Source organism: Rhinolophus sinicus, chromosome 2, assembly GCF_057876585.1.
Source record: "Rhinolophus sinicus isolate RSI-liver-muscle chromosome 2, RSI-T2T, whole genome shotgun sequence".
In the NCBI taxonomy this organism is placed as follows: domain Eukaryota; kingdom Metazoa; phylum Chordata; class Mammalia; order Chiroptera; family Rhinolophidae; genus Rhinolophus; species Rhinolophus sinicus.
Genome location: NC_142502.1, coordinates 184,735,519 through 184,751,771, shown reverse-complemented (window position 1 = coordinate 184,751,771; position 16,253 = coordinate 184,735,519). Strand labels below are relative to the sequence as shown.

The 16,253-nt window shown below is 41.3% G+C and overlaps 1 protein-coding gene across 1 annotated transcript in view; it reads right to left on the bottom strand.

Moving 5' to 3' along the window:
* Positions 1-1,195: 1,195 nt before the first annotated feature.
* Positions 1,196-16,253, bottom strand: part of NOL10 (nucleolar protein 10) — a 79,416-nt gene continuing 64,358 nt past the window's right edge. The window contains exons 18-21 of the mRNA XM_019749090.3: positions 10,167-10,340; positions 9,658-9,905; positions 4,823-4,925; positions 1,196-2,005 (exon numbers count right to left, since the gene is read on the bottom strand). Of these exons, the coding sequence (XP_019604649.1) occupies positions 1,886-2,005; positions 4,823-4,925; positions 9,658-9,905; positions 10,167-10,340 (645 nt within the window). The 3' untranslated portion in view covers positions 1,196-1,885. The remainder of the gene's footprint in view (positions 2,006-4,822; positions 4,926-9,657; positions 9,906-10,166; positions 10,341-16,253) is intronic.

Genomic DNA, 16,253 nt, shown 5'->3' with positions numbered 1-16,253 from the left:
GGGATGAGTTTTGTCAGCACTCAGGAGCCGCACTCTGGGCTACATGCTGACGACCTAAGGGAAGTGTCTCACTGAACCCTCTCCAAAACGAAGCACTGCCCTCATTTCATAGGAGGAAACGATACTCAAAGGGGTCAAACAAGTCGTCAAAGCGTACAGAACCAGCAGGCATTCAGCCCTGAGTCGGGCTGGCTCCCCTGCCAGCGCCCAGCCCAGGTGGGTCAGAACTGTCCTCGACCTGGCAATGCTCTGACTCCCAGTCTCGGAAGAGCCCTTGTGTCAGAGCACATGCGCTCCTCTGCTAGCCTGTGGCTCTGCTTCTGGAATTAACGCCATGGCAGACTGGTTCCTTATACCACAGGGACATCCCCTCCAGAGGAAGGAAAAGAGGGGCCTGGGAAGGCCAGGTATAGCAATGGCTTCCAATGACCCCAGGAAATAGGTCTGGAACACAATCACTCAACCCCAGGGAAAACGTCCAGCCAACAGCCTCCTTCTTCTAAACTCGCCTCTGAAGAAAGCAATGTGGGACGTAGAAAAGGAGCCACAGGAGAGCTGAAGCCCCTTCCTTTGGGAAGAGGAGGTTCATGACGAGAAGTTTAGGGGACAAGAAGCTGAAAAAGGAAAGCAGCCGGCGCCAGGGATGGAAACCGGTGGAGGACGCTTCTGTGCCACAACACAAGTTGGGTTGGCTGCACAGGTAACAAGAGTCTCTTTCTGATGACCATGTGTGTCCGCACAGACACTTTTTGTGGACACAGAATCCACCTCTCAGACCACAGAAGTGGACCTGTGACCGCGCTCAGCCCTGCCTGCTGGACCCAGCCAGTCAGCACAGCAGCAGCAGAGCAAGGATGGGGAAGGATGAGGTGTCACGGAAAAAAGGAGACCTGAAGGGATAAGGAACAATGTTGAAACAGGAAGGAAAGAAAGGAGAGGACTCGACACGGACTAAATGGGGAGCCCTGAATTCAGGTGTCCCTGAGGCAGGTACAGGCCCTGGCTGTGTTAATTAACGTTTCTCCTTTCTGCTTACGGCATTTCAAGTTAGATTATATTATTTACAATCTGAAGAGTTACTATTCTAGCTGTACATAAAGAAAAGCACCTCCAAAATCACATTACTATCTAAGAAACTAGGGAAACCGAAGTTAATTTTCAAATTAACTCAAGGAATGGATCTTTCTCAAAGAAGCTGTTTGAATAAAAGTGTTTATTTTTATAAATGTTTTCTCCAGCCAGTTTATCTCTAATTGCACTTAAGAAACAGAAACAAATCTGTATTTGATCTCGTGTCAAGTATAAAAGAATACCTAGTAGCTTCCATTTCTTATTTTAGGTTATTACCTATTTAAAATATTTTTTTTAAAAATCCCAAACACACAAACAAGCAACAAACCTACCAACATATAGTTATAAACACAAACACGCCCAATACTGCACTTTAGGTAGGACAGAAGTGATATTTCTGGGTGGTTTAACTGTGACCGGCAGCAGGCACCGTAAGAAAAAAGCTCCGAGAACACGACAATCCTCATGTTTAGCACAGGACAACCTCTCAGCTCACGGCACTCGTTTCCCAGTATGAGAAAACAACTACCTGGTTTACTTGATTCAAACCAGGGGAACAGGATGAAGTTTATGCGGAACAGCAACTTGCAAAGGGCGCCCTGGCAACGACGCGCTGACCAGTAGCAGGTTGGGGGCAGTTTCCAAGTCTGACCCAGAAGTCACTGGGACAAGCTGCCAAATCTTTACCGCTGATGTACCAAGAATTGACATGGAACTTTTAAAATGTGTGGTCCCGTCTGTTTGATGTGCTCTAACAATGATCCGTTTGGGGGAGACGCGCTCCTTCCCAATCACGCGTCAGCTCACTCTAGGCTCAGTGAAACGGCCGTCCTCTCTTGTGTCTGGACCTTAGATGACTGGCTGAGCGACGGAGTGCTTTCCTTTCCTGCCGGTGCAGTTTCTCAGCCTCCTGTTGCTTCTTCTGCTGTTCAGACTAAAAAAGAAAATTAAATGAGAGGGAAAGAAAAGAAAATTCCAACACCCTTTTTGGGTGACCCACTGAAGGCCAACAGCACGACCACCAATCCCAGCCCTGCCAGAGAAACGCAGCCCAGAGGCCCCAGGCACACGGTTTGGCGACTAGACTCTGCTCTGCAAACACTGCCTGGCAGGAGTGGCTGGACGAGGGCCCACTTTCATTGTCACCGTAAAACACGACATTCTAAACCCCTGGGCCAGAGAGGTGCCCCGCCAGACCAGAGTGAACTACAAAGGATGAGACTGGCTTTTCTACCAACACACAATACTGCCGGGTCGTTTCAAAAGGGAATGGTCCCTTACAAAAGAGCCAACTTCAGAAGACGCTATTGCTCACAAAACGTCATCAACTTCTCTTACAGAAATGTCTTTTATTTGTGAGCCAGAACCATTAGTTTATTCACACTGTGTTAAAAACAAAACAAAAAAATACTGACGTGTACTCAAAGTGCATTATAACCCACCCACGATTAAGCAGTCGCCGGAACTAGGTCCAAAGAATTTCTGGCTGTTTCCACAAAATGAAACGCTCCTCGAAAATCAGAGGGCTGCTACCATTAAACACCGATGAAGGCTCGGACAAGTCACAAATTCCTGGCTGGCATGAGGTTCTCTGACTGACCGCTAAAAGGAATTGTTCTCAACACGCCTTTGCTCAGGAAGGAGCCGGACTCCTCCCCACCCTAAAGTTTCACTACTTTCAGCAGAAATTCTTAAAAGAGAATATCAACACGAATCCACGCTGAAGATAAGAGCTGAGTAGTTTTACAAAGACATTTGATAATCTTGATAATGTAAACTCCTGAATGTAAAGCTCAAAACTTGTTCTCAGCTACTGGAAGTGCACAGAGAGCAAACTGAGAAAAGACTGTCAGGGGTGTCATAAGTTTTAAACGTTGAAAACGACTGCCTTACAGACACCTATGAAGCCTACTTGACTGTGATCTGAATTTGGTCTAAACAGAGACAGCTTTAACTGAATAGCTTCTTACACTTGGAATAAAAAACTTCTCAGGGGGGCAGGGGGAGGGGAATCGGAGAAAGGTGGTCAAAACTACAAACTTCCGGTTACAGGATAAGTGAGTACAAGGGACGTAATGTACAGCATGGTGACTCGTTAACACTGCTGTGCATATAGGACAGCTGTTAAGAGAGCAAATCCTAAGAGCTCTTATCAGAGAAAAAAATTTTTCTTCATTTTTGATTTTTTCCTTTTTATTTTATCTACGTGAGATGATGGATGCTAACTTAAAAAAAAAAAAGCAGACATTTCTCCAAAGAAGACATACAAATGGCAATAAGCACATAAAAGGATGCTCGACATCATTAGTCATCAGGGAAATGCAAACCCAAACCACAATGAGGTACCACTCACCCCCACTAGGACGACTACAGTAAAGCAGACAGTAACTAGTGTTGGTGAGGATGTGGAAAAAAAGGAACTTTCGTATACTGCTGGCGGGAATGTCAAATGGTGCAGTCGCTTTGGAAAACAGTCTGGCAGTTCCTCAAAAAATTAAACATTTACCAGATGATTCAGCAATCCCACTCCTAGGCATAAGCTCCAGAGAAATGAAAACATATGTCCATGCAAAAACATGTATCTGCATTTTCCTAGCAGCATTATTTATAATAGCAAAAAAGGCAGAAACAACCCAAATGCCCATCAATAGATGGATGAATAAGCAAAACGTGGCATTATCCACACAATGATGTATTACTCAGTCATAAAAAGGAATCAAATTCTGACACATGCTGTAACATGGAGTAACCTTGAAAACATGGTAAGTGAAAGACGCTAGTCACAAAAGAAAATACTGCATGATTCCATTTATATGCAATGTCCAAATAGGCAAATCCAGAGGGACAGAAAGTAGATTAGTGGTTGCCTAGGGCTGGGGAAATGGGAGTGTGGGGTAATTGCTAAAGGCTGTGGAGTTTCCTTTTGGGGTGGTGAGGATGTTCTAGAATTAGATACTGGTGATGACTACACAAGTTAGTGAATATACCAAACACCTCGAATTGTATACTTTAAAAGGGTGAATTTTATGGTATGTGAACTATACCTCAATTTTAAAAAAGAATCAGAAGTAGAGTCTTTGTCATTCTTTCCCACTTGGTAACAATATATATTAAGGGAGATCTACTGAATGAGAAAAAAATATTTCAAAAATAAAACCACATAGTTTTACTCATCAGCTAATAGCAAACACTGAAGCAGCCTATTTCTCCTGTAATGTGTGCCAGGCATTAGCAAAGCTGCCTGAAGAGATGAGTCTTATAAACCACTTAGAACAGGACCTACTACTGACAGAGTAATCTGCCTTCTGAAACTATAGATTCCTGGGCAAGCTGAATATCACTGTCATAAATGTATCAGAACTCACCAATTCCTGCTCTTCTGCAAAGTCCGTGTAAGTTTCAAGTATTTTTTGACAGCCTTAGAAGGTCAAGACTTCTAAGCTTTACAAGGCCACACCTCAGGTGGTGCAGGGACCCCAAAAGCGCACTGCTGCTTGCTCACCAACAGGGCCAGCTCTCGTGTCACCAAGGCCCTGCCTCCCTCAGGACACCAGGAAAACGTACGGCCCTGCCAAAGTCAAGCCTGGTGCCCTCAACCAGGAGGGGCCGTTGCTGCAGGGGAAATGCTCGACCAGCACAGTGTCCTCAGAAGGTCTGAACACAGGTCTGAACTTAGACACATACACAGAACGACTGGAAGCCAATTTTTCATTTTCAGCGAATTTTAAAATAACATTAAAAAACAACATACCCTCTTCAATGTGAATGTCAATTGCTTGCTGCCAACTGTTGTGTCTGATACACTCAACGTTCCGTTTTTGGCTTCAAGTTTCAACCGATCTTCCAGGGTTTTACTGTAGGAAATTTAAGAGAATGACACATTAATTAGCACTATGTTTTGATTTACCATTTGAAACAAGTTTTAATTAGGATTGATGGCATGAAGAAAAACCTTTTATACACGTGGTAAAGACAGAAAATAGCATTCATTTAACACAATCAATGGAAAGAATTAGGAACACTCAAACACTCATTACTTATACTCAGCAGAAACATAGTAAAAACAATGGCTGTCAAAAACACCCACTAATTTAACGTTTTAAGTGGTGGTTCCAAATATTTCAGTGGTTACTACTTACCTTATATTTCTGAAGCCAAAATGCAAGAAGCAATATTTCTGAAGTCTGTAATTGACTGTAATGGTCAGGGACCCTTATGCCCCTGGAGCATTTTATATCTAAACCCCGCAGGAGTAGGTAAGGATTTTGGCAACTCGTTCACCCTCTATAAAGGAGTGAACACACACGGAGTCCTCCGGGTCAAGCCACAGAGATGTACTAGGAGAATTCTGACTTTTCCTTCACTTGGTCTTAGCTTCCCAGACCACACTCATCACTCACAACATGAGCAACTTGAAATGTGAGTCCGTCTGACTGTACAGAGAGAACAGAAGCAATTCTGCTGAGGGTAAATTCCATCTGATTCAGTGCTAGTCACTGGATTTTTCCAGGTGTCTTTCCTTTCAACTTCTTACGAGAATGAGGCTGACACATTTTACCCCCAATTTAAATTTCATTTTATTTCCTGATCATGTTTCCCAAACTTCTCTAGGGTCTCCTTATACAACCTGTGTCCCTGTTACAGGTGCTGTGCCCTGCAAGTCACTGTCAGCTGCGTAATTAACACCATCCCACTGCCTCTCCAAGCGAGACATTAAATTTGAATTTCGTACCAGTTATAAAACACTTCACTGCATGTTGTTATAATAATGTTCTATTGTAAAATCAAAACATTGGCCCTTTTTGTTAACTTGGTTTAGAGGGGAAAAAAAGGAATTAAGACTAAAGATAGATACTTTCAATAAATTTTAATGGCAGCTCTAATGCTTCTAGAAAAGGCTAATGTAACACCCTGACATCATCGTAATGAAACTGGGAGGGGAGAAGAAAGGGAAGAAAAAAAGAGAGTATGGTTCTCTCTTCTATTCTGTTCCCTCCTCAAAATAAAGAAATACACTTCCCTTTCCAACCCTCCTTGTACAAACTTAAAATTGAATATACCCCTTTAAAGTTAACACTCAAAAAGTTAGTTGAATAAAAAAACAAAAAACAAAAAAAACCCACAAAGGGAGTGATGTGTGTGACAGTGTCTTCTTTCTCCTGAAATGCAATCTCTGTAACTAATTACTGAGTAGAACACAGCTCCTAAATGATCAGTGAGACCAGGTGATGTCCTTTCAATGTCTGAAGCTCGTGTTTGATGTTCACACCATGACAGATCTATCTCTAGTTTACGATGACTATAATGTACTAAACATACCTTCTTTCTATAATTTGAGACATAAAGTGGTTAGCATAAAAGTGACACTCTTTTCTAAGCAATAATGTTATTAAGAAGCACTTTTAAAGTACTTTTCATCTTCAAAGTTCTTTACAGACTAACTAATTAATCCTTTCAACATCCCTGAGACAGAAGTATTTATCCTTTATAGATGGCAAAAAGGGAGGTAAGATATTAAATGACTTGCCCCAGGCCATGTAAGGATTCAAGTTTAAAACCAGGATTCCAATTTAAGAATTTCTGGTTTCCAGGCATGTGTCAGACCACACTTGATTTATAAAGTTTTGTTCAGGAAATGTGTCCATTAAGTATTCTAAATGACAAGCTTCCACATGACAAACTGAATTAAATTAAGACCTAGTTTAGGCTTCTTTTTTTAACATTTCAAAAGTGAAGTATAAACTGACTCTAACGTTGCGTGTGAATTATGTTAGCCTAAGCAAATTCCTCAAGCGGTTCATTTCTTTTCTGTTCCTTACAGAGCTATAAACTCTGAGGTTTCAAAGTTAACAGGAATTCTGAATAACTATGGAGCCACTGAGACAAGGTGGTACACGGAAAACACTAATTTGGGAAGAAAAAGACTTTTCAAGTAAATTGTGGGAAATTACTATTCTTTGAAGAATGACCTGTTTCCTCCATGATGGGTATATAAATTCTGGTTTTCTCTCCATGTACTTTGGACGTGCACTTGTAAAAACTTGTTCTGTCTCGGCTACGTGGAGAGACAAGCCGCATTGTAGAACGAGCCATGGCAGAGGATCAGACACAGGGAGTGAGTGTGGAGATTTCTACATTAAAGCCAGTTCCACTTCTCTCCCTTTGAAAGTCAGTTTACAGAATGTGGCTGCTAACCAGGAGTTCCACAGCCTACTCGCTACTTGAGTATGAATTCACTCAGCGATGGTTTAAGAAGTAGACAGGCATGATCGTAACAGAACAAATGCAGAAACCCACACTGCACAACCTTCTCGGCGTCCGGTCCAGGCTTGGTGAGCCAGTGCTGGGGAGGGCTGGCATTCCCTCCCAGCCAGCCCTTCTCACCTGCCCCTATCCTGCTTCTTTTCCCACCCAGCCTTCAGCTCTGGCAGTTTCTGGCTGCCTTGCAACTGATAGTGAAGAATTATAAGGAAAAAACTGTCACTGTCACAAGATGAATAAAAAACCCCAAATTCGTGAGGATTGCTAAAAAAATAGATATGGGCTCCAGAAGTTTGAAAGTGATAAGAATTACTTAGTACAGGATGGAGAGGGCATAAGGGAAGAACCTAAAAATGGGCATAAACTACAATGGGAGAACTCAAATTAGACATTTATTAGAGGCCCCAGGTCAGCTGAATGATTTACTTCTTTGAGGCTTTAAAATGCAAACGCACTAATAGTTCTTCAAAACTATTTGATTCAAAATAATGCTTCTCAACTGAGAGTTCTTTCAGTCACTCTGCATGAAGACGGAAGCAGGGGATTGGAAGGTCTACATAAAGGCATGTGCTTTAGTACAGCATTTAGAAAGGTTAAATTAACTCAACATAAAGCAATCACCCCTCCAGAATCTACATTACAGGGAATGGGGAAATGGAGAAGGGGACAGAGAAACGGAATCCACAGATAAAGGGTGAAGTTTAAGTATTTTAGAATTTTACCTCCTTTGTTTTAAATAAGGTATAATAACTTTGACAAATACTCACATGATTCACTGTTTCCTTTGTAGAAACAGTTTTAAAGCTGGGCAAGTCCAAGTGACCATCTAAATATAATACACGCAGTTTTGAGGTGTTGTATTGTGTGCCTTGTGGCAACTCCCAGAACAAACATAAGGAGTCACTTTAGTTCCCTGAAGGATGATGGTTCAAAGCTTCATCAAATAATATTAAGATACTGCATGTTCAGGACTCGCCAAGATAATCCAATCATAACTAGAATTATAAGCCGCCTGTACCAAAATGCCAGCAAACTGCAGGACATTCTTATCAAAGGGTTATTAAAGGACAGGATTTTTCTTTTAAGCTCATGTAAGTATTAGCACTTATATAGCTCCTCTTCTCAAAAAAAATGTTTAACTTAGTAAGAATGTTTGAGTGCAGTGTATTAACTTAGATATTATTTCTTCACTAAATACCAAATTTTCATTCCTTTTGTTTTTTACATTATATCCTGCTTCAACCCACAGGCAGAAAAAGAACGTCAGGGAGATTAGTCATGCCTCCCACCCCCAATCATGGCCTCCTATTACCATGATTACACTAAAAACAACTGCTCCCAGGTCTCCCTGGTCGATGGGTGGGGGGTAAATGACTTCTTTTTCAGCAGATCTTGAAAGGGTAACTTCCTGAGTTGCCTGACATGGCATAGAAGATTCACACTTTCCTGGGGATTGATTTAGTGTCTGCTCCAGGCTAGGTGCTGATTCAGGAGCCAGGGATGAAGTAAATAAAGTAAGACAAGAACAGCACATAGTCTAACAAAGACGTTCACGCCACAGGATCAGAATACTGGAACAAGCACTCTTCCCTCTGCTTCTGAGGAGGCCTCTAAATAAAGTACGTGAGAACAACAGCTGTGTGTGTGAAATGTGAGGCCGCACACGCTGCTGGTGGGAATGTACCACGGGCAGCCTCTTCCGGGAGCAGCTGGGCACTCTCTTCAAAGGTTAAATAAAACGTTACCACATGACCAGCAATTCCACTCCAATCTACCTATGTCTCCACGTATGTGACTATTCTAGAATACCAGTCTTTCTGGTCTCTCGATTTTCCTGCAAAAGGCTTAACATTTCTGGCAGATTTTCCAACTGACCTTTTCAATGATCAGGTAAACTGAGATGGGGGTAAACATAACTGGAATTCTAATTTTTAAAACTAATTTGTTGTTAAGAGGCAAAGAATGTTACCTCAATTACCACTGCACAAAATACTACTCATCTGTAGGGTACAGAATACAATAGATACCTGTAGGTTAGGGAACCGGATGGGAAAAAAAAGAAGGGCAACAAGAGTGTGGCTTTTGCAGCGGGAAAATCTTCTCATAAATATTTACCAACACTCACAGGGCTACACCCTGTATCTCACCGCATGCAAACTATACGTCAACAAGTTGTTAAAAATAGTCACAATAAAGACCAGTGTGCTTCCCCTCAGGCCTGTAATGCTTCCCTCACAAAACTCCAAAGACCAAAATGTCATCCTTGGGGCAACGTGCCACCGAAGAAAAGCCAGGCTCTGACAACGCAAGAGCTGCGTGACTCACTTCATCAGCTTCTGCTTTGTGGCAGAATCTTTGAAGCTTCTGAACTCTTCGCCGGCTTTGATCTCATAAAACTGGGGCTTGAGGACGGTCTGCTGGTCCTCCCTGAGCTGCGCCTGCCGCTTCTCTCTTTCCTCCCGCTGGAGAAGTCTGCGCTGTTTCCTGACCTCTTCGACCCAGCCTTTGTCATCATCTGAACTCTCAGAACTTTCTGCATCACTTGGTTTTCCTTCCGGTTCTTCCTCCTCTTCCTGAAAATAAAAATAGTTAGAAGCAGCTCCTTTCCCCCAACCAAACACTGACCCGTTATTTTCTTTTAAATAGCATTGCCCCTTCAGAGTACGTGACATCGCATGCATAGGAAAAATATGCCCTCAATGAAATAAGATATACTCCTAAGCTGAAAGTCAAGGAGTAACATCTCAAGTATACTCGAAGATTCTTCTAACTTGCACAGAAAACCTTACATTAAAGAAACAGTAGTAAATTCTACATAATACACAGTACATTACTTTTTCACGTTGTTCTTGTTGCTCTAAGAGTCTTAGTTTCTTCTTCCTTTTATCGCTAAGTTTTGAAACAAGTGGATTCAAAAGCCTAAATTCTTCACTCTCTTCGTCTACTTGGAAGTCAGGGTTCTCAAACATAACTTTAAATCGATCATCGGTGAGAATATTAGGAAGGCTCTGTAAGAAGAATATAAAAATTTTAAGTTAATATATGAATAAAATCTGATCAGAAAGGCGGCTTTCAAATATTTCACTCAATTATAAATTAATAAGCTGCATAAGGTATAACTTATTAAATTATGATGAGATTTCTATAGACTTAGTTTCCAGAAGTTTCTAATTGCCCCTGGGTGCTATCTCCTACCCAGAAACAAATTCTATTAATTTATTTCATAGATGATATGTATTACTTGGCCATTACATATAATAAGCCAAGAACGAGCCTTTTTGGCTAACTTTATGCTTAATATATCAGAAAGAATTTTCTTCAATTAACATTTTTAATGCAAAACTACTTTTTCAAGGAAATATGTTTTTGAAACATGGTTTTTAAAGCATAGCTACTATATGGAATTAAAATTAGTGAGTCTTTCTACTTCATACTCCCAAGCTGGGGGAGGAAGGACACACGGATAATGAGGGAGGAATTAGCCTGGTGGGGAGCTGGTGGTGAGAGCTGACTGACTCCAACTGCACAACTTGGGAACAGAAGGGATATTTCTATCCCATATAGGACAGCCTCGCCAATTTTTCCCCTAGGCCATTTAATTGTTCTCAACAGATAGAGTGTAAAACTCTGTTATTCTGACATAATAAAACTTTGTTATTGAGAACCATGTAAATAGCTCAGGACTGACACTAAATTCCTTTTTATTGGTATCATTTTTGAACAGAAAGTTTTCTAGACTATATTTTAAACTTACATGTTCACGTAAACAGATGGCAATCTGCTATGGGCTTGGAAACCAGATAAATCAACCTCCTTAGTGTGGTTTGTAGAGCAAGCAGCCTGAACGTGGGCTGGGTAAGCGAACCTGTTTGTGGTGGACTCGAGCTCTACTGAACGGACTTATTTTATTATTTCTCTATTATTGAAAGTAAATAAGGCTGTAAGCAGTTGAGTTCTGAATGTTGTATAACAAGAGTTACACAAACATTTGGCAAATCACGAGATGTTAAGGAACTTGGGCTGCTTACCACTAGTATGTACTTAAAATCTGATAAACCCTCAGCTAAAATTCTATGATATATTGTATACATATCAACATATCAAAAATGATTGAATATCGTTTCCAAGACAGATTTAGGTTCAAGGAAGAACCGAAGATAGATAAGATCTAGTTCCTGATCCTAAGGCACCGCTCACAATCTAATAAGATAGGGGAAAAAAAGTAGGCCATAAGGCACCTTATGAGTGATGGTAAACAGAGTTGAAAGTGCTCTAGGGGCCGAGGCAAAAAGGAATTCCAACAAGAGACATCTCAGACAGGCTCAGGGGGATGTGGCGTCTGGGGGACGGCCTGAGAGGTAAGTAGATTTCAGTAGATAGAAAATTCCAGCCCACTGAAGAGTGGTGAATAGTTTGATGATGCAAAAATAATGACGAAACTTGAAAAAGCATTTTTTGATCAGGCCAGACTGTAAGAGATTTTAAATACCGTGACCTGCAGGTAAGGGGATGTACTAGGGAAGAAGAGGACGAGGAGGAGGAAAAAGATGACAGAATCTCAGATGGCAAAGAGAACTCTGCTTTGAGTCTTCAGCAGCATGGCAGATGATGGAGCAGCCATGGCAGATGATGGACTACTGAGGGAAAAGCCAGGTCAAGAGGAAGACTCAGAGGCTACTTCAGGAAACCAGGAGAAGAATTAGTGCAATGGGAATATAAGGGTGGGAGCATATACTGTTTTAGGAAAGGATTACTGTGAGGTATGTTTCTAAGTCAGAATTAATAGGTACAGCTATGAAGAAGCTGGTAAGATGAGTGAAAAACAGAGTTAAACATTTCTCAAGTGTCTAGCTTAAGTGACTAGAAAGCTGATGATGCCATGAATTAAGGTCCATCATTGGAGATCTTCAGAAAAAGAGGCGTAGGGTAAAGGGCAAGAAATTATGTTCCAAAAAACCAAGATGTCCTCCAGTAGGTTACTGGATAAATAAACTGTCATACATAGAGACAATGGAATATTACTCAGTGCTAGAAAGAAATAAGCTAGCAAGCCATGAAAAGACATGGAAGAACCTTAAACGCGTATTACTAAGTGAAAGAAGCCAATGTGAAAAGGCTACACACTGTATGATTCCAACTATGACACTAAGGAAAACGTAAAAAATGGAGACAGTAAAAAGATCAGTGGTTGCCAGGGGTTAGGGGAAGAGATGAGTAAGTGGAGCACAGAGGACGTTTACAGCAGTGAAAATACTCTGTATGGTACTGTCATGGTGGATACATGTCATTATACATTTGTCCAAACCTGCAGAAAGTACACCACCAACAGTGAACCCTAATGTAACGTACAGATTTTGGGTGACAATGATGTCAGTGTAGATTCACCAATTGTAACAAATACACCCTCTGGAGGGGGCTGCGGATACTGGGCAGGCGATGCACGTGTGGGGGGCAGGAGTACATGGGAAATCTCTGTACCTTCCCCTCAATTTTGCTATTCTAAAAAACAGCAAACTCTTCTAAAAAAATTTAAGTCTTTAAAAAAGTCCAGTGAATGAGAAAAATTAACAAAGAAAAAAGAAATGATGTCTCACTTTAGACTGGTCAAGTCTGTGGAACAAGGAGAACGTCACCTAGATCCCAATGGACACCATGAGGTGCCCGGAAACAAGGCACCGGGTCTCAGGTGAGGGGAGGGGCCTAAAACAGATACACTTTGGAGTTATCTGGAAATATAGGACAGGTGATACTGCTAAAGATCCAAATATTTCAAATGAATAGCTATTAACCTGGTACATATTTTCAGGTAAAAAATAAACAGAACCCCAGGGAAATTTTTTCCTTTAATCTTACTGTATTTATTAAACAATCGTATTTAATAAATAACAGAGAAACATGTTTAAAAGAATATGTTGCTAGTACTCTAAGTTTTTTTTCTTATTTTAAAACAAATAAATTGCTTTGCCTAAAGATGTGTTGGATGAACAATTATAAAATAAAAACTCTTCTGAACAGCTGTAAAAATATTTCCCCTAGAGATTTTTTCCAGTCTAATTGCTTTCACAGCTGTCTTCCAAAAAAAGTAAAATAAGGCATAGTTAGTGATGCTCTACAGCAGTTTACAAGTGTCTGGCTAGCGATCTGCCCTATAAATACTCATGTACATACGCCAAACACTTGCCATTCAAATTGGGAAAACATCTTAAAGTACTGTTTATACCACAGCCATAACTCAAAGAAGTTTATCTATAGATCTGAGTAGGATGCTCATTAATATTTTGTCCCAACACAGTAACATGTATCAGGAATGCTTGACATTTAAACAAATGAATTCTTCCAATGCTATGGTATCTATGAAATTAAGGCGATACAGACTTCCGAGTAAAGATGGTGGTTTGAACACAAGCTTCTCATCCTAGGCTCTGCTAAAACCCCACCGAAACAATAGAAAAGTAGCTTTAAAAAGACGCAAATCCATAAGGATGAGGAGGATAGGAAAGGAAACAGGAGCAACGCAGTTTGGAAGCGAGAAAGGAAGTCCCAGCATCTGGCCTCTCCAACAGGGGCTTTTCCTTTGGGGTAAAAGGGGCGGGGTGTCCGACTGGGGCAGCAGCACCCGAGAGCAAGCGACCTGCCCTCGTACTCCCCAGCCCTCTAAGTTCTCGTTCTCTGAATGCTGCTGGTCGGGGCGTCCTTCTCCAAGCAGGAGAATCTGCACAGCCAAGACAAAGGCCAAAAGGATGCTCTTTGGAGCTTTTCCAAATCAACAGTTTGACCAGGTCACCACAGTCACTGATGAGCCCTGTCACCACCCAAAAGTTTCCATTCAGCTTTTAAAATCCTTCCCTCTTAAATATGAACAAATGACCATGGATCACAACAGGGAAAGGCTATAATGTTTTTCTTTTCCCCAAGTAAATTTCCCAGCTGAAAAATGTGTTTCTGGATTGCAAGGGCCCACCAAGTGGGCAGCGCTGAGGGCTGGACGTGTGGGTGGAAGAGAGCCTCCGCGTGGCGCAGAGCCGCCCATGGGGAACTTCCGTGGGCTCTTCCTCTTTCTTGCCTGAGTCTCATTTTGGAGGAGAAAATCCTAAGGACCTTCCTAAGGAAAAGAAGCACGTGAGAGTGACTTGTTGTTCAGAATGTGCATGCTTGAAAATCTCTTCCCTATAACCTTACACTTGTCTGGGTTGGAAACAGCATCCTTCAGAAAACCAAAGGTCCCCAGAATTCTGTATCCAACACCGGGCTGAGGCGGAGTGAGTCCACCTGGGGATGATGGCTGCAGACCAGGACGCCCAGGTGACCAGTCCAGAAAGAGCAGGGCAGAAAGGCGTAGGAGAAGACTTCTTCAGGAAGTAAAATCAATGTAACTGGTCTTCACATAAATATCTTAAGAGATTTAGACAACAGGCAAAGAATTGAGGGCTAAGTAGTGATAACTACAGAGAAAACAAACAAAAAGTCGATAAACTCCAGAGAAGACAAGGGTTGTGCAGGAAGTGTAATCACAGATTCCGACTGGCTATACAAGAACATTCGCACAGTGAGAGAACAACGTAAATGCTGACTACTGACCTACCAGAGTTACAACAGAACGTTACTGGGAAGGAAGGTCATCAAAAGACAATGCCTGACATTTTACAGTCAAGAAGTGACACTGGGCAATATTAAGGCACACAGAGATTTACACCAAAATCATCAGCTAAAAAGGCAGAAATATTTGTCTCAGGAGAGCTGAAAATGGGGGAGTGGGAGGAAGAGGACAAAGGGACAGCCAACGTTCCCAACAAACCCTGGAGAAATACAGAGTTTTAAAAACTATGTGTGTACAACTGTAATAAAAAACAAACAATTTTTAATTGGCAATAAAAAAAGCGTTTTAAAATAATATTTTGGATGTTAGAATCGATCTGATGCAACCCAGTGTCTATGCCTGATTGCATTTTTCCCCCAGAGAGATGAATGACTGCTTTACTATAGACTCTTAATTGTATCCACTAATCCCCAAGGCTGTTGAGACATCTCTCCCAGGGTTTCCAGGCCATAGAACTTGGCCTGGAGATGTCACGCATGACAATACCTGACTGAGCTGCTGCAGAATCCAAGAGAAATAAATTCACACAAGACTTTAAGACAATGGTGAAAAATTGGCAGAAACAGCCAACAGGCAGGAAATGACGCTTGTAAGAAAAATGGCTCTAAGCATAACTCAAACCCTTACAAATCAAATGGACCATGGGAGCCATGCCTCTCCAAGCTGCTTGTGTACACTGGGAGCTCAATACATATTTGTTGAAAGAATAAATGAATTAATTTTTAACTAGAATACCCCCAAATTTCTAAGTTTGGCTCAGGTCCAGATAATGCTTCTTGACATTATGTGGTGGGTCACTTTCCACAGTAGGTCCGACATCAACTGAAAGGTAAACATCTTATTAGACCTTAATTATGTTAGCAGTAGTAGCAATATTTGGGAATAGATTTCACTGTCTGCCTCCGTGAAATTTCAGTTGGAGCCAAAGCAGAAACTGCACTACACTGACTTTCAAATCAGGAGTTATCAGAGCTATTAAAGCTCTTGAGGGTTTGAAGGGCTGAGTTCAAAGGCAAGACTAATGAACTGCTGATGGATTTAACAATTCTTTCAAGTATTTTTTACAATTCTAATGAAGGATTCTTTCCTTAATTTATGAATGGTTTTTAAGGTCTTCAATTTTAATTAGATAACACTGTTACACAACAAATCATACAAGCTTTGTCTAATAAGCAGCCTCAGATTTTTAGAAGACTATCTTTAAATATTTAAGGATTTCTGAAAAGAAACTGAGCTCTGACAGTAGGGCCTGATTTGGGTCAGCAAGCCACCAAAAAGCAAACTAGGGGCATATTTTACAAGTTCCACTTTCTAGCAGAATTTG